Source organism: Lotus japonicus, chromosome 2 (genome assembly GCF_012489685.1).
Source record: "Lotus japonicus ecotype B-129 chromosome 2, LjGifu_v1.2".
Classification (NCBI taxonomy): domain Eukaryota; kingdom Viridiplantae; phylum Streptophyta; class Magnoliopsida; order Fabales; family Fabaceae; genus Lotus; species Lotus japonicus.
The window spans coordinates 69,146,958-69,170,012 of NC_080042.1; the positions used below are offsets into that span (position 1 = coordinate 69,146,958).

Consider the following 23,055-nt stretch of genomic DNA (forward strand, 5'->3'; position numbering starts at 1 on the left):
ACGGCGCCACTGAGTGGACCCCCTCCGAGGAAGCTTCCTGCTCTTGCTCGTCCAGTACGGGATGGTTGTTGTTTCGTCCGCCGCCGCGACCGCCGTGTCGACCACCACCGCGCCGACGGTGATCGCGTCGTCCCCCGCCGCATGAACGAGTTTCCATGGCTCGCAATTCCTCCTTTTGTCACCGGAAGAGCTAAGTCAGAGCCACAGACGGCGCCAATGTTCTGTACTAGGGCAAGCTTACGTAAAAGAGTGACAGAAAGTAAACCCTAGCAGAGCACTAAAATAGCAAAACTACCATAAAAGGAATATTCTCATTAATGCTGAAAAAGTTGGTTTCGTACAAGTGGATGACCTCCCCTTTTATAGAGGGGGTGGTCATGATATGGACTTTTCCTATATTTGGGCCTGACAATCAGGGCCCAAATCCCTGTACATATAAGACAAATCCAAAGGAATCTTCCAGCTGGCTTGTGGGTCCATCATCTAAGGGAGGGCAATGAAGCTCGTTGTGTTGCACTTCCCGCCATGGCTATCTTCAATGGTTTATTGTTCATTTTGGGCGGGACATAATCTTCTTTATGTCCCGCCCAGTCCACTTTCAATTACACTTAATTGTGTGAGCATATGCATAACCACAGACTCCGATTGCAAGCATATGCAGGAAGATGTATGGAGATGTGCACATTACCTTTCAATAATCAAGGAGCGTATATTAGTAACAGCTCCATTAGATATCTAAAAGAAAATTCAATGTTAAGTTTTATATATTAAAATGCTCCTCTGTGGACAAAATTACTGGATTGACAGGAAGAAACACTAAATATGCCATTCACATGGATTGACCAGCAAGTAAAAATCAAAATTGTGAACTAGTATAGGAAGAATGAAGAAAGATTAATTATCACATTTAAACAGCCAAGATCTATGACATCCGCATGCATTAATGATCACATTTAAACAGCCAATATGGCACTCAAGTGGACCACAATAGAGAAAAGACAAGGTGGCATATAGCAAGCTATCTTTAGAGTATTTTGCAGGGCAAATTCCACTATATTTTTCCATTGTAGTTATATAAATCCAAACTAATAAATTGCATTTTGGTTTAAAAATTACAGGGAACTGAGTGGAGTAAGGCAATGCCAATCCTACCCTAAGAAGAAATTTCGTACTTCTTCCTCTAGTTTTTTTTTCGACAACTAAAGAAATTTGATTATGAAGAAATCTGAGAACAACCCACTAAGATGAGTTTTAGGAACAACAAACCCAAAAAAAAAGCGCTCAAATATTAAAACAAACACTTAAGAAGTAACTCACTGGGTAGAAGGATGGCATTATAACCTAATTAGCTACAAAAATGGAGAAGTCAAATATAAAGGAACAATGTCAAGGCATATCTGGTAGTACAACTCTGATGCAAATAGAAAACAAAGGACAAACGAAAATTGATGTCTTAATGGATCATAATGTGGCTCAAATTGTTGATTACATTTCCCTAAAGACATATACATAGTTGATTGGCATTTGGAAGCAGTGCAAAATGCTTGATTGACATCACTGTTGAAGTGGAATAGAAAAATGTACAAGAACATTTAAAAGCAGCTTATAAACAACAGGTGACAAATCATGCTCCATATTATATGAAGTGTGTGATTAGAAAGTATAATTAGATTGAGAAGCTTTGCATGCTTAACATTCTAAACCATATCAGTAGTTAATTTTATATCCTTAAGTGCTGAGGGGAAATGACAGAATAGGTAATTTTAACAGTTAAGACAAAATTTCCCAAATTCAAGACATGGCTTAAAACAAAATGACGACAAACTCACAATAAACTCAACAAAACACAAAGAACCAACCCAAGCCAGAAAAAAAAACACACACACACACACACACCTTACCACAAGGAGAAAAAAACTCCCCAAAAGAGCCAACACCCAATCCAGAAACCCAGCACAAAACAAACAATGCTAAGCCCCCAAGAAACAACAAAGCAGTATCATCAGCTAAGTACACAAGCGACAAAGGGAACAGCCATAACGAGCTCCATCCCATACGAACACCAAACACAACATCACCAAACGAAACGAACCCAAAAAACACCGGCACCATCCATAGAGCAAAGTAACACCGGAAACTAAGCAGTGAGTTATCAAGAAAATCAAAATGAAGAAAGAAGTTACAAAAACCCTAACCTCGTTCATTCATCAAGCAAAGCAATATCAAACTAACTGATCTCTAAATCAGAAGCAAAATAAGTAGATGAGAAACCCTAACTCCGTTCATTCATCGAACTGGGTCCATCTTTGTTTTTTTATTAAAGACGGGGCTGAAACCCAACCACACTCTCATACACAGAGTTACAAGAATCAATTCTAAAAGCAGGGAGAGAATAAAGAATAACAATATCCCCAGCCAAGGATAACCCATGCTTAGCAAAGGAATCCGCCACTGAATTAGCCTCTTTATACACATGCTTCCAACAGCACTGATCAAACTAATTAACAAGGTTCATGATTTAACGAACCAAAAGAGCAACAGTATGATGAGCAGGACATCCCTTGTCAAGAAACCCCACTGCCAATTCAGAATCAGACTCAATAAAGATCTTAGAATAACCTCTGGATAAACCAAGTCTCAGGCCATGAATGGAGCAGAAAAACCCACCACAAACAGCTCATTATGATCTCTAATAACACGCCCCAATTTTGCTCTGAGCAAGAAATGAGCCATCAGTATTGATTTTGACCCAAGTATCCATGGGCGGGAACCACCTCACAAGAACCTCCTTCCTTAGTCTAGAAGCAGGATATAAAGCACTAAACCCACCAGAGGCTATATAAATCCAGATCCAATAAAACATGATGCACTCTATTGACAACTACAGCAACTGAATTCCCTATATTCTCAAAAAATAATTCATTTCTCGAAATAAGCTCCAAAACAATTCCAAAAACCAAGCACCAAGGAGCATTAAGAGCATAGTTATTAGAATCACCAAGATTAACAAGCAGCCACCTATCCCTTTCCATTACCACAAGGAAGAAAATAACCCCAAACTTGACAAGAAAAGGGACAGCCATGAAACATATGGCTGGAACTCTCACTCACACCACACCCAAGCATCTAGATATGCCTGCCTGTGATACCTTTTTTCATTGGTAAGAAGAATATCATTACCAAGCTTCCAAAGATAAAGCTTGACTCTTTGAGGACCTTTCCATCATCATCATTGCTGTTGGGACCGCGCAGTTCAACAGAACCATAAAGGCAAAGAGGATGATTCCGAGAAAGAAAAGAGGATTGAGGTGCAGGGTTACCATTGTTGGCATAGTGATGGAGTTGCAGAGAAGCAGTGATTGTTTTGCCGAAAGAGGGGTTATCTGAGGGTGAAAGGGACCTGTGACTATGATGTGGGGTGGGTGACTGATGAGCTTCCATAGCTGTATTGGGGTCAGAGTGATGGAAGAGAGAGCAATGAGGAAGAAGACTCTGCCTCTGCCCCAGGTTTACCAGATAATACTTCTGGTAAAAGTTAAACCAAAATGAGAATATTAATTTTGAAGAGGAAAAAATATATTTAAATCACATAAGTGCTTATTCATAAGCTATTTTTAAAAATTTGTTGAAATAAATTGTAAATAAGTTATATATAAGCATAAACTGTTTTTCATAAGCTATCATGAGTAGCTTATGAAAATAACCTCAAAAGCTGTTTTGCACAAGCTCTTTCAAACACTGGCATAAAAGCTTATGTTATCAGATAAGCTCATATAAGCTCTTCCAAACTGGGCCTAAGACTACAAGACTACGGCACCACTAACGAATTCTTGAGCAGTAAGATAGGGATGTGAATGGGGCGAGACATGAAGTGCTTCGTTGTTGCTTTCCTCCTCTAATAACAAAAATTATGGGTGGATATAGCTACTGCGTTCACTGCTCACCACTTTGGACAGAATTTTTTAGGCGGTTTTTCACAATTTTTTAATTTTTGGCAGTTAAAAAAAGTTGCCACAAAATTAAGGTGTCTAAAGTGGTAAAACTGTAGAGTGGTTCATGAATCACCACTGCTGGTCTTTGGTTTAAGGCTTCATTGCTTCGTTTTTCTAGGATCCCAAGGAAGTCACTTATAGTCTCTAGAATTTGTGTACTCTTTTTTCTTTATTAGGTTTTTATCCCAAATAAGATTTTTCTAGTAAGATTTTAATGTAACACTCTTTCTTTAGTCTATCCTTCAAGGATGTGGGACTTATGTGGCTAGAAGTGAATAAATCTTAGATGATGGGATAATTCTAGCACCGAAAGGTTTCTAAGTTTGTAATTTTTTTTGTTGGCATTACATTTATTTCTTGTTATTTATACTTGTATTCGGATGAAGTACCTATTGTACTTCATTTTAATATATAGTGCATGACTTATAAAAAAAAAACAATGACCTTCTCTCCCCAAGTAGTACTTTTTTATGTGAAAACCCTATTTTGATTATGACAACTTTTTCTCCACAAATGACGTCTCATTTCTCCACCAAAACTTTCTTGTTGTAACCTTCAATTTAGGGATTTGGGTTTGTCACCCTATCTTTGGGGCTTGACACCCCACTTATTCAATACGAGATTTAAAGTTCCGTGTTTAATACGGAACTTAAAAAACCGTATTGTATTTAAACATGACTGTCACTTTTTCAACCATTCATGTCTCTGCCTTTACGTACTAAAACAAATACATAATTTTATCCCTGTATTGATACGAAACTTTAAATCCCGTATTAAATAAAGTGGGATGTCAAGCCCCATAAGTAGGGTGACAAATCCAAATCCCTTTTTCAATCTAGAAATTTCCTCTTCCACCTTGCACTTCATAAATAAAATTCTTCCCATCATAAGCACGGTCATGGACCCGTGAACACGACCATACACCTGTTTGTTTTCATAATCTTAAACTGATGATTTTAATTGTTTTATTTGAAAATGGATCGTAGGCAGGACGATGTTGGGGTCAAAAAGAGGCATAGGACAGATATGGGCTATGATGTCCTTCTAGCAAGCTCTATCCAGGAGATGTCGGAGCATGACTGGTCGCTTTTATGAGCTTCTCCTTCCTTTTTTGTAGCACCCCACTAGACATTTTGACATGGAAGTCCTCTGTGAGCTGCACATTTTTTTTGATATTCAGCAATCCTCTGCACCGTTGGTTTAGTGAGAGCAGAAGATATTGATGAGGTTGCTTATAATTGTGAACCCTAAATTGAACATCTTCCACCCTAAAAGTAAAAGTGGACACTATGGTGTTAACCATCTTAATTAGTCCCATTAATTTAGTTTTTTGAACCATCTTAATTAGTAACTAAAAATGACTTTGACATGGTAACCGGTCAAAAGCGGTGGTGCAAAGCTACACCACTTTTTTACGGGTGCATATTACCCAAACCTATTGTGTGGGGGGAGGGGAGGGGAGGAAGGGTAGCTCACTTGGTGAGCTAAGGGAATGAAGGGATTTGCAGGGTGAAGGGCTAGGGTTCGAATCTTGGCGAAGGAACTAATTTATAACAACTAACATTGATCTATAAAAAAAAACCCAAACCTATTAAGGTCACAAAAATGTTTTATTCACACCTTTTCACCTACATTTGATAAAGAAAGATAGGAAAATAAGAGAGAAAATTAAGAGAATGATAGAGAATGTAATGGAAAAAGAAGAAAGAAATATAAAGAGAAATGAGTTGAGAATGAAATGAAAGAGAAATGAGATGTAAAGAAGTTCATCGGTCATCCTTTAAATTTTTTTAATATGTGATGAGACTACTATGTTACTCGTGTTACTCGGTATATATATACACATTAACACATGATTCCACATTAACAAGCCACACAAGTAAACTTTTGATAGACCAAATCAGATCAAAACTATAATATGCAGCAAACCAAAGATCCGATTCTTTTTCGAAATAAGAGTATATTATTCGAGTGCATAGCAAAATCAAGAGTAACAAAATCTATTAATAAGATATGCATTGGAAATAAATATCTACCAAAGACTAGGCATAAACCACAAAAATCGACTCCCACCTACTTGTAAGGAGCGTGTAATTCTCTTGTCCTTAAAAAAGAAAACCCCAAGATCAACTTTTGTAATACAGAAAAAAACACAATTGCCTCCATTCAACTTTTCAGGAAGGTTAATTTCCTTGATAGAGATAACTTGAATTCCAGTGTAATCCATCAACAAAACTCGATCTCCCAGGTCACCAACCTCTATCCATCTAGTTCTAGTGTCACCCATGTTCTCAAGTTTAAACACACGAAATCCTATTGTCTCATTACTTCTCTTACGATGAAGAACTAACAAGATCTCATGGTCCCCATCTCTTGTCAACATACATGTCTCCGTATTAACTATGAACTCAGACCAATCCATACCCTCAACGAAAGCTCCTCCTTGCTTTTGAATTGGCTCTTGTTCCAGCTTTACAAATGTGGAGTCTCTGAGATTAAAAACAGTAACAGAACCTGATTGAGATAAAAACATATTCATAGCATATAATTTCCAATCCAGAACTGCAAACTCGTGAAAAGGAAAGGGTGGAGATTCATCATCAGTTGGAATTGGAATTAAAGTCCATGACTTATCAGTGACCTTGCAAAAAGCTAACTGTTGCATCCATCTATATCCTCCTTCTCCTCGTAGTTGGAAGGTAACAGTAACACAAGCCACCACAAGAAAGTCTGAGGAATATGGTGGTGCAGAAGAGAACACGAGTTTAACAGAAGTATGAACAGGACTCAAATCCTGACCTGAAAACAATGGCAAATGTGGGAGCTCAAACTCTTCACCCGACACTGGATTGGAAAACAAAAGAAGCAAAGCATGATTCTGGTTTTTGTTACAATAGATCTTTTGGAACACCAACCATCCTTGCACGGAAAGGACACGAAACACATCAAAATCAAAATTACACTTTTGAGTTGGGATAGTGTAAGAGGTGTCTTCTTCTTGTGTGATGTCTGACAGAGTGGCAGAAAAGGTTGCAGGTTTGTTGATGAATAAATTAGAAGGAAGTAACATCAGGAATGGAAATTGAGAAGCATGGGGACATGTTCCCTTGGTTGCAACAGCATCATCAACTGTGCGTCGCCAAGACCGGCATACTCGTCGACACTTGAGGAAATCCACCAATGTTAACTTTCGTAGAATCTCTTCCAATAGTTCTCGTTGAATATCTGACCAACCGTTTGTCCCTCCTCCTCGCGCCATTGAATATATCACAATTTTCCTAGATCAGCCTCAAGCGAAACCGTTTGTCCCTCCTCCTCACGCCATTGAATAGATCATAATTTTCCTAGATCAGCCTCAATCGAAACCTCAATCGACTCTTACCCTGATTTTTTTTGACGTTTTTTGGTTACAACTGAAATATTATTTAAACGGAAAACCAGACCAGAGAAGAATACATCCTCTATCCCGATACTTAGCTAAAAAGTTGGCATAAATATATCCCTTATTTGATATCTTATGATGTAACAACTGTTTCAAAAAAAAAAATGTAACAACTTAAAAATTTAAAAATATTTAAAATCTTGTAAAACTCTTTTTCCTCGGTATATTCTAATCTCTTTTACTAATTCAATTTTTTTTTCATCGGAAAGCACTAATTCAATTTCTGATCCTTATCATTTATTCGCTTCGGATTCTATTTTTTATCTGACCTCAAATTCAATTCAAATCCCTTAGTTCAAAAAAAGAAAATTCAAATCCCTTATTTGCTACCGACCCCATTTTATTTTAGAACAAACTCTTCATACAATTTTTTTAAACATGGATTGAAAATTATTTAAATAATCCTAATTATTTTTAAATTGAATCATTCTTTTATAATTTAAATTTCAAAGGGGCTTAATTGCATTTTTGGTCCCCCACGAATGATAAATGTGCATTTTTTGTCCTAAACGTTTGAAAATAGCAGAATCAGTCTCACACGTTTGTCTCCGTTAGCGTTTTTGGTCTCCTCCGTTAAAGTTCTAACAGAAGTTACTTATTGCACCCCATTTTACTATTTTCACCCCTCACTGGGACTATAAATGCACATTTATCATTCGTGGGGGACCAAAAATGCAATTAAGCCTAAAAAATAAAAAAAACCAAGAAACCCACCAACCACTTCTTCTTCTCCATCAAGTTCTTAAATGATTAGAGAAATATTTCCTTTTAATGATCCACAATGGCTTCCACTTCTTGTTGGCATCACTGTATTAAATTAAAATTATTGTACATGTTTACAGTATTTGCATGGGAATCACCATGAAAAGGGGCTAGCTCCTAGCAAAAATATTTCATTTTCCACATCTTTTATCCATTCACACACATGGTTGCAAGTCTTTATTGCCAGTGCCTGCAAGTACTCATTATGTACAAACATGTGAGATACACAGTGTTAGTTTTCAAACTTATACTTATTTTTTCTTACAGGTTCTCATTGGAAGTTAATGATGAACCTACACCTGGGTACGTACAGATAACATAGCATAAGGAGATATGAGAATTGGGAGAAGAAGAATAAGAAGTGGTTGATGGGTTTCTTGGTTTTTTTATTTTTTAAACTTAATTGCACTTTTGGTCCCCCACAAATGATAAAAGTGCATTTTTGGTCCTAGTGAGGGGTGAGAATAGTAAAATGGGGGTGCAATAAGTAACTTCTATTAGAATTTTAACGGAGGGACCAAAAACGCTAACGGAGACAAACGTATGGGACTGATTCTGCTATTTTCAAACGTTTAGGACCAAAAATGCACATTTGTTATTCGTGGGGGACCAAAAGTGCAATTAAGCCTTTCAAAGGTTAGGCAGACACAACCCCATTGATGGCTGAGGCAGAGACCATGGAAGTGGAGAGAGAAATTACCAAATAGGTCATGAGATCACCGGTAGTCACAATTTTTGCTCTCTTTGCTCCTCAAAAGTGGCAGAGTATTGATAGGTAACCGCATCTTATATTCTCATTGGGTTAGTTAGGAGCTTGTTAAGAGTGTTAGCCTATAAATAAGAGGGCTAGTGAGAGTGAGGAGTATCTTTTGGCTCATTTAGGAAATTGGGACTTAGGTTAGGAGAGAGGTGAGTCTCTCGAATACTCACCAAATTCATGTATCCTTCTCTAATTCCTATTTGGGATTAGGGATTATCTTGCGTAATAATACCCTTTCTATCTACACTCTTGGCTGGTTCTATCATAAGCCTTAGGCATAAAGTTGCAGACCGTAGCTGATCTATTGTCTCAGAATGTTATCTGGTGCAGCTAAACTCTTGTATAAAGATATGTTAACTGTTTCATTGAATTCAAAACAGTAAAAGATACAATTTCGAAGAAAGCTAAATATTTGCAACGGATTATACCCAGAAGCAGAGTGTGGGAAAGAGAATGTTATTCTATACACAACCATCAGGGTACATATTGTATATATCTATTTTATGGAGCAGTAGGACATTAGTGTAAGTTGATGGACGAAACTTCCAGTGATGCACTTCACAGCATAAGCAAAGTGCATTACCTCATTAAGCATATGCTTTGACAGTAACAGGTATACCAACAGCAACCAAAAATACCTCTGAAGGGGGCATATTGCTCTGTTTAGTAGAGGAGCAACGACCTGAAAACCTAAAAAGAGCAAAAGTGGCTGAACCATGTAGATTGCCAATATGACATAATCATGCACATGAAACTTTCATTTGGAACAAAATCCAGAAGGAACCTGTCATAAAATTACAAAGCATTTCCAGAGCATTTTCAGTGACATCAAAAATCATAAATGAAAAACAAGAAACATTTTAGGATCTCAGGAAAGAAATCAGAGCATGCAGATCTCACTGAATCGAAATCCACCATTTGAGTACTTAAACTGATGTCAATAATCTATCGAGCATTTACATGCTCATATTGGAATCCAATTCAAATATGCGATGACAATGAGATGATTATGTTGTATCATACCTAACGTAACTTTTTGATGCGTTTAGAGGGCCGCACTGTCTCCTTTTTTGAATCCTCTATAGGTTTTAAATCAATAAATGGCTGAAACAGTTGAGATAAAGATAAAATATGATCAATTAAATTGAAACACTAACATGTTATATATAAGTGCTTCAAAGACAAGCCTACTAATTCTGAATAACAAGAATGACAGGAAGCCATATTATCTTTATGAAGTAATCCAAATAAGACTTCGAGGAGGAAGAGTTGAATATATGAAAGGTCTAAAAAATGGTGATTTTTAATACTTCTTTATGAATGAGTAAATGACAAACCACTGGGAATTCATGTTAAGAATATTGTGCAGAAAGGAGTTGATATCTGCATAGGCACACCCATTCACGCATTACTTTTAAAAAGGAGAAGGGAAACACAAAACATGCAATTGATTTAACTCTGAAGTAATCATGAGGGCTTTCTAGAGAGACTAGGGGAGGACCATTGAGTGTCAGCTCCTATTAGTGTCTCTAAAAGGATCAACCTGTTCTAATAAATTTTATTTTTAAGAAGAGGCATCTCTCTAAGATTCAATTCACGGTGGCCAACAAATGCTTCATAAATCATAACTGACACAGATTCTAGTACGCCACCAAAGCCATTCACCTTTCCAACATCTGGAACCTCAATGGTCCTCTTTTTGTCTCACAGAAATAGGCATCAATAACGTAAATTGAACTCCACTAAATATTCGGTCCACCTTCATTATTGATACCGAAAATTATTTTTCTACAAAGGATAAGGAGAATCATCCATATAAGAGGGCATACAATTATAAAGTAGGAATGAAGCTACAAGTAGTCAAGTGATTTTTTTTTTGTTCATAGGTTATATATTTCTTATAATAATATTAATGCTAAACACACACACACAGAGTTAAAACATACATCATGTCATGTCTGCATAATTTTCACCATTTCTTCCACACTTCCTAGTGTTACCCTATTTCTTATACCACTAAAATGTAAACAAATTATTAGCTTCAGAAATCAATCAAAGAAATCAGAAATTGCAGTTGCATGTAATGTAACCACTAACCTCATCCCATTTGGATTGAAGTTCCAAAAGCTCTTGACAGTATGAAAGACATTCAGCATGGTACACAGCAGCCAAGTCTTTGATCAAAGCTTTCCTTTTGATGACACCAACCACTTCAACAACAACAAAAAATTCATCAACCACAAAATTCATCATATCAAATCAATCAATCAATCCACAGTTAAATTCATATATACAACATTCACATTGAAACCCTAAAAAGCTGATGAAAATTCCACGCGGGAAAAAGAGAATGAAGGAATTGAGGGAAGGTGTAAGAACTGGTAACAGTGAAAGAAGAAGAAGAGATACTTCGACTGGGATCGAACCGCGACGGAGGGTCGGAAGGTTCTGGAAGCTTCTGGTCTTCCGCCATAGATGATGGTGATGCTGCCATTGGTGAAGCTTCTGCTGTGGCGTTGCCACTTCATATAGAATGGGCTGTCTTTTGGGCCAGCAATTTCAAACTTGGGCCTAAATATTGTTTTTGTAACTTTTTTTTGCTACTTTTTATTATTTCGAAAAAAATGTTAATTGATTTTTTTGGGTAAATATTTCATTTGATTTCGGGGACATACACCTAAAAAGTTATTTTTTTTGTACATTGGAAAAATAAATTACACCGTTAAGAATCGAACCCTGGATCTCCACCTACCCAACTCATATGTCTGCAACTCTTACCACTTGAGCTATTCTATAGGAACACACAGAAAAACTTATGAATACACAGAATATTTTAATTTTATAAGAATACAGCTCCCAGTTTCCTCATCTGCACAAAGATTACTACTTAATTTCTGTTGCTTGGCCACTACCTAACACTAAAAAATTGCATGATCATTCTCAATTGCTTCCACCAAGTGTCACATTTGGATGGAGAAAATCTATAGGATGCAGCTGTTACAAATTTTTTGGGGCAGACTTCAATTTTGGAAAAACAGAGGGCGATGCTTGTAGTTGTACATTGGACACCTTCAGTAAAAATTTCATTTTACCAACGAATTCAAATTCTCTACGACCTCTGTAATCAATAAATTACCGTTAATAAATTATTTTTTATTGATATTAATCTTAGTCAATCAAGTAGTCATTGATTAAAAAATAAGGGTCGATATATACTCGATAATTATGCTGGAGGGAACTACAGAGGATCGATCTTTTGTTGCATATTGATCCAAATTGTTCATCGAGACATCGACTGCATTTCTAGTGATGCAATCTATCAAGTGAAGAATATGGTACTCATGCTTTCTCTTGTGTCATTTTTGACACACATGTATCTTGCCATTTTCATATGATTAGAGATGTGAATGGGTACGGGTGGACATGGATAGTATATACCCACCACCCGCTCCACATGTAAAAATTTATACTCGTACTCGCTTCATACCCACATGGATATCCATTAAGTGGATTTTAACCTGATTTTAAAATATCCATGGATATCCATGGGCATCCGACACCCATTAACATAAATGAATTCACAGATATTTATTTAAAATAAAATTATATTAAATATAAAATTTAAGATTGGACTTTAGACTCAATCAATGTGTAAAGGAAAATACCTATTTTCTACCATTTTTTGAGTCTAAGGGCTTCTTTTTACGATTACCATTGTAAAAGTTTACTTGGAAGAGAACTATAACTCAAACACAAATTCATTAGATATTTAATATAAAATCTATGTATATACATATAAAATATATTTTAGTATTTTATATATCGGGTGGATATCCATGGGTATGGATACATCAATATCCGTACCCGCCCATTAATAAATGGATAACGGATATATCCATTAATTAAATCTGTGGGTGCCCGTGGGCGTGGGTAATTTTACCCATAACGGGTTTTTATCCGCGGGTATCCACGGGTGTGGGTAATTTTGACATCCCTACATACGATGGATTTTGGATATTTTGTGTGTATATGGCTGTTTAGAGTTGTTGATAATTAAAGGCTTGAGAATGTGATTCACCGTCAAGTGAATATGGTTACTGTTAACACTCTATTTTATCCAACTCTTTTCATATTTTTTAAATTTAATTTGAATTGTATGTTGTTTTAAAAAATAAACAAAAATTAATTAGCTAGTTAGTTGAGATAAGAAAAAATTAAGGAAAAAATAGGAAATAAAAAAGTAACAAAAGGGTAGTTGTAAAATGCCTTTAAGTGTTTCTTAAGGTTATTTGAGTGAGTTTCTTAAAAAAAAAAAGGTATTTGAGTTAGTCATGGTCTTCAGTTACAAATTTCATCTTAATGGAATAAAATTTGAATGAATTGCGCAAGTTTTTTTTTTTTTTTTTAAAAAATATGTTTGGGCGTGTCTTACGCCATAAAAATGATTTTGAGCATGGATTTTATCTTGATGGAAAGCTAGAGAAAATGTCTACAACTCTTAAGAGCACTCCAAATGCTAAATTAAATGTCTACTAAGTCATTTTTGCCTTATAAGACAAAACATAGATGTTGCTACAACATATTCATGAAAATATATTCAATTATAACTCATATTTAGAGTTGTAAGTGTTCGGTTTGCATTAGGTCAGTGACAATTGAAATATGTATTTCTTTTGAACTACATTTGAAATATGTTATTGCATCTACAACTGTTATTAGGGAGACAAAACGTAATTCCAATGTTTTGATAGTTAAAAAATATGTCAAAATAAACATAGAGAAGATGAGAAACGAAAGGGAAACGAGTAGAAACCTTTGTCATTGTGCACCACCCATTTGCGCCTCCATCAAAATTAACATAGTTCAGAGACATTAAAAATCTATTACCAACACGGAATCAATCAGCATTTTTTCTTGTTTTAAACTTCAACACACCATAACAAAGATTATAGAGAAACAAAGTGGGAGATAGTAGATGGCAGTGGTTGCCGAAGTTGTAGTCGTCAGAGACCATGGGAAGAGGTGTGACCTCGTGTCGTGAGTAGAGGAACGGAGAGAGAGTATGGTGGCCTCGCGCCACCGTCAAGGAAAAGCTACATGCGCAATGAACCTTACACCGTTGTGAGTAGAAGAAGGGAGAAAGAGTACGGTGGCCTCGCACTGCTGAAGAAATAGCACCATGGTTTCCGAAAGTCATTGTTAACCCGTTATTCTTTGAGTGTTGGTAGTTTGGTTACTATGTTGCTTGTATTTCTTTTGGGCGGTTTGTTGAATGGATTTGGTAGATTCGGGTGGAGGTACTTATACATCATTCTCACTTGAGAGGGCTCTTGTTCTTAAGTTAATTAATTCTTGTTATGAGTTTACTTCAAAAATAAAAATTGTCAATGATATAAACTACTTGTAAGAGATTTTTTAGAATTGATTTTAACTTTAAACGTGATCGTTCCAAACTAGGGTTGACAAGGGCCCCGTGAGTGCGGGTTTGACCATTCTCACACTCGAATCCAAACTTAACACCAAAACTCATACCTAAACTCAAATCCAATATGGGTGCAAAAGTTAAACCCTACCCCTAGGTTTCGGGTTACCCCGAACCCAAACCCAAAACCCGATGTGAGCACCAAATCCGCAAAAAACTAAAAAACTCAATCCGGAAACAACATGTACATAAGAGAGCAACATGAACATAAGCTGATTAAACCTCATCATCTTTCCAATACAAAGGAAAAAATACATGAACATAAGCTGATAAACAACATAATTCATGGATTTATAAACATCTCAATTCTAAATGTCTAATTAAACTTCATTCTTCAAGAAAACCCTACTTAGTAACTTTATTAATATATATCAGGGCTGATAATTACATGCATAAGGCTTCGGGTTTGGATTTGGGTGTGAGTGTGGGTTTAATCAATCTCACACCCAAATCCAAACAAGTTTTAAAATTCGGGTGAAACTGAAACTTAAGCCCAAAGAAATCGGGTTTCGCACGAAATTTCAGGTTCAATTTGGGTCGGGTCCCGTAGATGTGCGTTTTCCTGTCATCTCTATTCCAAACATGCTATTTGACTTTTTTTTTAAACGGCTATATAATGGGAAAACAAATGGGGACAGAGGGAGTAATAAATTCATGATATCTTTTATTCTACTGCCCACGATCAAATGTTTGAATATTGAAGGGAACCCACAGAAGGGGTTTCTAGCTCTCCAGAAGGCAATATTTCATCTGCTTCTGACTTTGAACACCACCGTCCTGAGAATATCTATTGACTCATCAGAAAAGGAATAGGAATTTCCTCAGATTTGGTTTATTTGCACGGCTTTGAAACATTCAAATCTAAGTTGAGTGAAAGCATAAAATTTAACTATCTCTCACGTCCAGTTCACATTTTTTTAATAATAACTTGACAACTAATATAGACATATGTGTAGTTAATTAATTTCCTTAGCAAGTAATGATGGTTGATACTTGATAGACACGACTTTCAAAGTAGTTATTTTCTATGATATTTCATCTTTCGCCAAAGTCATACGTTGGTGATTGACCTACATACTTCCCAAATATTGAAATATTGAAAGGAAATTCTCATGACAGTGTGTGTCTTTACACATTAACTTCCATGATGTGTTGACTATAATTCTTCCATGGGGAACTAAACGCACCTGTAAGTATTTACTTCCATCAATAAATTATCACAAAAGCTTAAATTATCGAAGGAAAAGATAACACGAATTTTCAACTCTTACATAAGAATTCACTTGAACTTAAAACGTGGACAATACATATATATACCAATATATTATATTCTGAAATTCAACTTTTTATTAAAATTATGAAAAAGAGAGAATTGAACTCTGATTACTTGATCAGAGGTACTTCTGATACTATGTTAGTATTTGGAGGCCTAACTCTACCCCAAAACATAACTTAGAGGTGATGATCTATTTATGTATAATAATTATCTTTGTCATATTTCTAGTTATCAATGTAAAATTTTCTAACTCACATTCACACCATAGATTGCACTTTTGGAGCGTCTTACAAACAGATGTAAAATAAACTCTATTATCTTACTATACCTAGAATCAAAGCTAGGCATGATAAAATATTTTCCAAAACTTAACTTACATATCAAGTTAAGTCTCATTTATACTTTATAATAAGTGGAAAAGATGTGAAGAGATGAGAGAAAGACGTTTGGTTTTCATAGAGATGTGCTGAATGATATTATTTAAAAGAGAAAGAAATAAATAGAAAATAAAGTAAAAATGTAAATATGTGATAGCTACTATATATTAGTATGTGTAATACACCAAAGTACTCAGAAAATAAGATAAGGTATATTCTATATACTTATGATATATTTTGGTTTTTTGAAAAGTAAAAGGAAAGAAAGAAGAATTTGCAAAAGTATCCACGTACAATAAATTATGTCCATCCAATTAATTTGTCTTGGTGTGCATCCAGCTTCACAAACCCCACATCTCACTCCATCATCATATATATCACCAAACATATCTGTAATTTCTGCTCTCTTCTGTCTCTCTTTCTCCTTCTCAGACACACACAGTTTGGTGTTGTTGTTGTGGCTGAGAAAACAAAACGAACCTTGTGTGTCAGGTGAAAAATGGGGAGGAAGTGCTCACATTGTGGAATCATAGGCCATAATTCCAGGACCTGCACCTCTTTGATCAGAGGTAGTTTTGTCGGGGTTCGCCTCTTCGGCGTTCAACTGGACATATCCTCCTGTCTCACCATGAAGAAAAGCTTCAGCATGGACTCCTTGCCCTTACCCTCTTCATCATCTTCTCCATCTTCCTCCTTTTGTTCGTCAAGAATAACGGTTGAAGAGAATTATGACAGAACCTCATTCGGGTATCTATCAGATGGTCTCATTGCTGGAGCACAAGAGAGGAAGAAAGGTACTCACAAAAATTCTCCGCAGAAGCGATTTTGACTTTAGAATGAATTAATTGTAATAGAAACAGACTTTTTTTTTGTATATTTTCCATCACTCATTTTCTTCATTAAATTTTGTTTGTGAAATTATTTTGGAAATAGGTAGACTTACATTATTTTCTTCATATCTTATTTATTATCCTCCCCACCCCTTGAATCTAACTTTTTTTTTTGTGCTATAAATATATTAGGAGTTCCGTGGACAGAAGAAGAACACAGAACATTCCTAATTGGATTAGAGAAACTGGGAAAAGGAGACTGGAGGGGAATCTCTAGAAACTATGTGACTACAAGAACACCAACCCAAGTTGCAAGCCATGCTCAGAAGTACTTCATTCGACTAGCCATGATGAATAAGAAGAAAAGACGTTCAAGTCTCTTTGACATGGTAGATTTATGATGAACTCCTTTATGAATTAGTCAAGTGATTCTTTCTTTATGAATATTATCTTATTTAAATATGACTTTGTCGGGAAAAAAACAAAATGGTTTCACAAGTTAAAAAGGTTTTCAATTCTGCAAATTAATTTTACAACATTAGGAACATATTATAAATAGAATGTTAGTTGTAAAAACACATTTTACGGTTGGACAAGTTTTTAACATAGTACACAACAAACTACCCCTGAAATATTAATTTTGTTTCTCATAAATTGGCAGATTGGTAGCAAAAGCACAAAAACTACTCCTCATCCAAATAGCAGTTCAGATTCTTGTAATCAACAAGTTAAATCCAAATGTGAAGTTGAGAAGGATGCTACTTTGTCACTGCTAACCTCCTTCCAACAAGAAACTAAATCAGATGATGATGATGAGAAGAAAACTGGTGATGATAGATACTCTAACGTTGAAGCATCAGAAGCTGCAGAGCCTATGTGGCTATCCTAAAATGCAGTAGGGCCTGATCTGCAGCTCACTCTTGCAGCACCTAAAGTAAACACCTTGGAACAACCTAAGTCATCCCCTGGTTCCTTCCTTCTTGGGTCAATTAGTGTCACTTGATTAAAGTAATTAACTACATAAATATGTTTTTCATAGGCAAATATGTGAAGCTTAATTATACTATTATATATAAATTTAGCAGGGATATATGAATCCTTTTAATTATTTGTTGTCTAGCTAGCATCAACTCACTCAGATAGAAGATCTTCTCATCTGATCAAAGAAACATATTTACTTTTCTTGGTGTAGTCATTCATTAAGCATTAACCTATGCAATAATCAGATATATATAGCACTTGATTATTAAATAGCATATACATACAAATATCTTTTTATCACTGCAAATTAAGTTCAATCAGTTCAACTAAGCACCGAGCTATAGACACAAGGCTTTTAGTCGATTCTTGTCTCCTCTGTCATTGGAATGAATGTGATTTTGACCAACGTGATGAGAGATACAAAAACTACACGTTTGAATACTTGTTGATACCGTTACAAATAGACATCAGTTCCCGCTTAAGATAAAAAGTGAATGAATTGAAATAGAACTTCAATATCCACACATATTTTATTTACAATTAACAAGTCATTGACGCTTATAAAGAAAAAACAAGTCATCGACATTCATATATACCTACCAAACGAATAATATTATGTTTAGAATTTTTTTTGATAAGCTAAGTCATTGTATTCAAACCAGCACAACTTTAAGTGTACAAAAGTTTGTTGAACCCAGATTGGGGTTGTCTAAATGACCCATAATAAAGTTTGGGTTAAATAACCCATCATCCAAAATGAGTTAGAAATAAATTAATAAATAAAATATAGAAATTTCAACTCACTTATCTCCCATGTGATTGAATGATGGGTTATTTAACCCAAACTTTATCATGAGTCATTTGAACATTCCCAGATCAAGAAGGTTGCAACTTGAACAAGCTCTTTTGGTTCCTTAATTGTAGTGTTTTTCTATGTCAATAACTTACTCAACATAAATTAGAGACAGCTGATGGCAACAGACTTCCTGATTGGATGAAGTATGTTGGGATTCTGTTGAAAAGATTTTTGGACCCCACTACCACTAGGGTTGGAAAGGTAGCCGTCTAGGTTTAAAATATGATTTTTGAAAATATGATTAATCTGCCCCGATATATATTACTTATATATATGAATTCAAGTATCCTTACTTTTTACTTGTTATGTTTTGTCCCTTGAGCGTTATGCCTTTCTTCATTAAAAGGAAAAAGAAACCACTACAAAAAAATGCATTCTTTATTAAATGATGTCATGTTCGGTTCTCACACACAATCAACTCAATTCCATCCCTTCTTCCTCCTTGTTGTTCTTCGATTCTGCTTTTTCGCACAATGAAAAACTCAAAATTCAAAATCGAAATACTCGGAATTCTGAATCGAAAAATTAAAGAGGAGAAGACGCACACACATTGAAATCTAAGCAAACAGAAAAACCCTAGATACATAGATGAGTGAGAAAGATAACCAGTAAAAGAGTGAGGCGAGGGTTGTGGTGTTCCGGAAGCTTGGTTACGGTGGTGAAGACAACCGATGAGTGGCGGTGATGCGCGGCGATGATGCGCGACGCTGAGTTTCCGATCGGTGCAGAGTTGCAGAGTTTGTGCGAGTAAGAGATGAATACTTGTTTGATGATTGTTCAGTGGGTGATTTTCAACTTAGCTATAGATATATTGTTCACTTTTGTTGAATGAGTGATTTTCGAGCAAGATATATTTTTTAAGAAAAAATAACCTTTTTTTTAAATTAAAAAAAGAAACCATTTTATTTAAATGAAAAAAATGAAACCTTGAATGTTATATTATATATATTCTAACAGTCTTTCAAAAAAAAAAAATTCTAACAGTGAGGTTTGTTATATATATTCTAACAATATCAATTTTATAAATAATAGATTGATATCATCACGTTCAAAAAAAAGATTGATATCACCACTTTAAAAAATTGCTTCCAAATAGCTGCTAATTAGCTGCGAATCCGGTTCTAAATTAGTGGCATTCTAAATAAATGCACAAGTAATTTGCTGCCAAATAGCTACTAATTAGCTAGGGTTGCGTTCTCAAATTTGTGGCATTCTACTTAAATGCCAGATTAATATCACTTTGGGGCATTCTTTTATAAATGCCACAAATATAGTGCCACTAAAAACAAGTTTTTTTTTTAGTGAATATACATGATACATCGTATATGGACTTTTTTTTTTACTGAAACTATCAAAATGAATAGTAACTAAGCTGCTCCATTATTGCTTCAATTCCCATGAGTTCTTTAATTTTTGTTGGTGAGTTTGTCAAACATTTAATTATTTCAAAATTTAAGTTTTTAGGTAAAAATTTATGAAAATTGTTTTATATTACTCACCATGCAAGAGAAAAATATTTCTAACAGAGATTGGTATCCATTGTTGATAGTAGTGATTAATTTTTTCATCACGGGTGCTCACATGCATGCATTAAGCCGTAAACAGTTCGACACAAAATGCACCTCATTCACTTAGGCGAAAATTGAACCTCAATCTCATAGTTAATGAACAAATTAAAGTAAGCGAGGCCACTACATCACACCTTATGGTTATGAGTTTTTTTATTATTTGATCGTGTTTTGCTGCCAAAATAATAATTAAAGAGCATGTTATCATTAAAAACAGTATCAAGGAATGAACACGTTGATTAATAATTTAGTCTATCATTCCTTTGACAATTTGGTTGGTTAGTGCTGACTCAAGGCCTTGCATTTCTTGCTACTTCTTATTTCTAGAGCTGCCTCTAACGAATTGGTGCACCACTTATATTTTACTTTGTTTATTAACTTCAACACTTAGTTACTTTATTTCAAAGTATTAGATCATGCACCCATTAACTAATTAAGTATATGTGCATGAATAAATATTTACACAAAACCTGTGAATACATTACGCATTGTACTTATTGTAGAATTTACTGATATTAACTTGTCATCTCATACTTAAATTTAAATTAAAATATAAAAAAGTGATATGATTAAAGGTATGAATAAAAATCTTTACACTGTCTTTTTTCTCTTAATTACTAGATTTTTTCACGGCCAGACTTTGAAGTTATTAGTTAGTAGTATGATCAATGCTAGAAAGTTGACGAACTCTAGGCATACTAGGTAAAAATATTATGAAGATAAGAGGATAGGATGAGAAGGAAGCTTGTCCACAAGATTCTGAGAAAGGAATATATACCAATCCAGAAAGGACCTTCAATTCTGTCCAGGAAATTAAGAGCCTATAGCACTTGCCTTCAGTATTAAGTTTAAAGGGCTGATAATAAGAAAATTATAGTCTTCAATTAATTTCCTTAAGCAAAGATTGGTTGAAAGTATTGTCTCATATTTGGAGTTGACACAGCAAGAAGATTCATAGGAATTTAACCAAAATTTAGACATGGTACCATTACATGTACATATACAAGTAGCAAGTTCATATTTAATGTCTTCAGGAGGCCATCCATATTCCATGGAATGAAAATCCCTTGACTGAGACGTGAGCTTCAAAGGGGATTGTAATATGCACAGTAAGAATAGGTTTAATCATACATTACTTAATTCACTAATAGTTTTCAATTAATTAGGAAGTAAGTCAAGTAACTAATGAGAGTAGATAAGGTTAAATAATTTTCTACTCCCTTCGTTCCTTAATACTTCATATTAAGGAACGATGAGAGTAGAAACCCCATAGACAATGCTAAGACCAGAGACATTCTAAGGAAGAATCCCAAGCCGACTAGAAATGAGAAATAATAGTACCATGTAATAATAAAATATCCTATTTACAATGAGTGACCTCCCTTTTATAGTAGGATAGTCCAAAATCATAATGCTAGCCTAGTTGGACTCTTGGGCCTCATAGATCCTCGGCCCAAGAGTTTGTATGAGCGTGGCCTATTCTCTCAATAAGAGACAGGTCTCGCCAATTAATGGTTTACCGGAATTATTCTGTTTGTCATGCTAAAGAAATATAGAACAATCATACTTCTAAATCCTCCTTTAAGCTGTTTATATGATTAATACACTTTCATTTATCTTCACATGAATTCTCTATTTCCTATCCATCATTGGTATCAAAATCCCCGAAGCATTGTTCTTTCTGGAACTTTATGATTGCTTTTATTACATTTGTCCGCATACATTAGGCAGATGCACATCAATATAATTTTTTGTCCGTATGATATGAAAATGATATGACGATATTTTTAATTATGAGCACTTTTTAGATATGTGACCTCTCAACCAACGGTCTGTGTCTTCTTTACTACCTGTAACCATCTGCGAGGTGTCCAATTATTTGGAGTTTTCAGTCAAATAGCTTTGCATACATGTTCTATTGATGTTCACATGAAAATTGTGGATGATATGATTTTGTTTTTATGAGTATCTAGGATATACTATTTGGATAATTCATCCACAAAATGATTACATGAAATGTAATATACATGTAGCTAGCACACGTTAATCTGGCCATATACTTGATTAAGTATATATGTACAAGTGTACAACTACATATATAATTACGTGTCTTGTCGGTCGCAAGCATCGCTTACCCTCTCAACATCTTCATTTCTTCTTTGGAAATGGATCCCCTTCCATCATTTGGTAATCCACTTACTTGCCAAAATGTTGATCTACATTGAGGTATCTGGGAGGGTGGGGTGGGGGTTGGGTGGTCCAAAATCTAAAGGCAATTGAAACTTGTTTTTATTTAGTCGGGACTTGTGCTCAAATGAAACCTCAAAAATTGTTTGTGTTAATTTGTTCTCTTCTTTTGTGAACTAATTAAGTCTAAGGGTCCATAGTTTGAGTTTACTTTTTTTTGTTATAAGCAGTTTGAGTTTAGTGGATAGGTGTTTTGTTTTTCTTTATTTTTTTTTATTTCATTGAGCTCATTAATTGCTTTTTTTAACTCCATTCTTATTTGGATTGTGAAACCATTTTATTACTTGTAAGACTTGGAAACGTGGAGCCAAAATGTTCCTTGATTGTTGGGGTGAGTCATTTGTGTGATGGGCTAATGATCATGATAGTGTATGGTCCAAAAACCTTTTAAAGGAGATCACATATAGTTACGAATTCAAGTTTACAAGTTAGATATGATGTATTAGTATTATGGTTGTCCAACGGGCGGGTTTGGGCTCAAA

At 35.2% G+C, this 23,055-nt stretch overlaps 4 protein-coding genes across 6 annotated transcripts; 1 reads left to right on the plus strand and 3 right to left on the minus strand.

Annotated features, from left to right (window-relative positions):
• Positions 1–292: 292 nt before the first annotated feature.
• Positions 293–3,529, minus strand: LOC130739100 (uncharacterized). Of its 2 annotated transcripts, none has more exons than XR_009019763.1 (2): positions 2,196–3,529; positions 293–688 (listed from the first exon to the last, which is right to left on the minus strand). XR_009019763.1 is itself a non-coding variant. In XM_057591330.1 (2 exons), the coding sequence occupies exons 1-2, from the start codon at positions 3,439–3,441 to the stop codon at positions 609–611; spliced, it is 372 nt and encodes a 123-aa protein (XP_057447313.1). In that variant the 5' UTR covers positions 3,442–3,529; the 3' UTR covers positions 293–608. The 2 variants fall into 2 exon arrangements, 1 of the variants encoding a protein (XP_057447313.1); XM_057591330.1 differs by having other exon boundaries at positions 3,150–3,529.
• Positions 3,530–6,024: 2,495 nt separating this feature from the next.
• On the minus strand, positions 6,025–7,251 carry LOC130736935 (putative F-box protein At4g22660). Its single transcript, XM_057588709.1, has one exon. It carries the CDS (start codon positions 7,249–7,251, stop codon positions 6,025–6,027), a length of 1,227 nt encoding a protein of 408 aa, XP_057444692.1.
• Positions 7,252–9,294: 2,043 nt separating this feature from the next.
• LOC130739101 (uncharacterized) lies at positions 9,295–11,504 on the minus strand. 2 transcript variants are annotated; one of them, XM_057591332.1, is made up of 4 exons: positions 11,366–11,504; positions 11,054–11,166; positions 9,980–10,060; positions 9,295–9,646 (listed from the first exon to the last, which is right to left on the minus strand). In XM_057591332.1, exons 1-3 carry the CDS (start codon positions 11,448–11,450, stop codon positions 9,980–9,982), a joined length of 279 nt encoding a protein of 92 aa, XP_057447315.1. In that variant the 5' UTR covers positions 11,451–11,504; the 3' UTR covers positions 9,295–9,646. The 2 variants fall into 2 exon arrangements, with proteins under 2 accessions (XP_057447315.1, XP_057447314.1); XM_057591331.1 differs by having other exon boundaries at positions 9,295–9,740.
• Positions 11,505–16,463: 4,959 nt separating this feature from the next.
• On the plus strand, positions 16,464–18,116 carry LOC130735593 (transcription factor MYBS3-like). Its single transcript, XM_057587529.1, has 3 exons — positions 16,464–16,885; positions 17,114–17,310; positions 17,583–18,116. The coding sequence occupies exons 1-3, from the start codon at positions 16,591–16,593 to the stop codon at positions 17,808–17,810; spliced, it is 720 nt and encodes a 239-aa protein (XP_057443512.1). The 5' UTR covers positions 16,464–16,590; the 3' UTR covers positions 17,811–18,116.
• Positions 18,117–23,055: the final 4,939 nt, after the last annotated feature.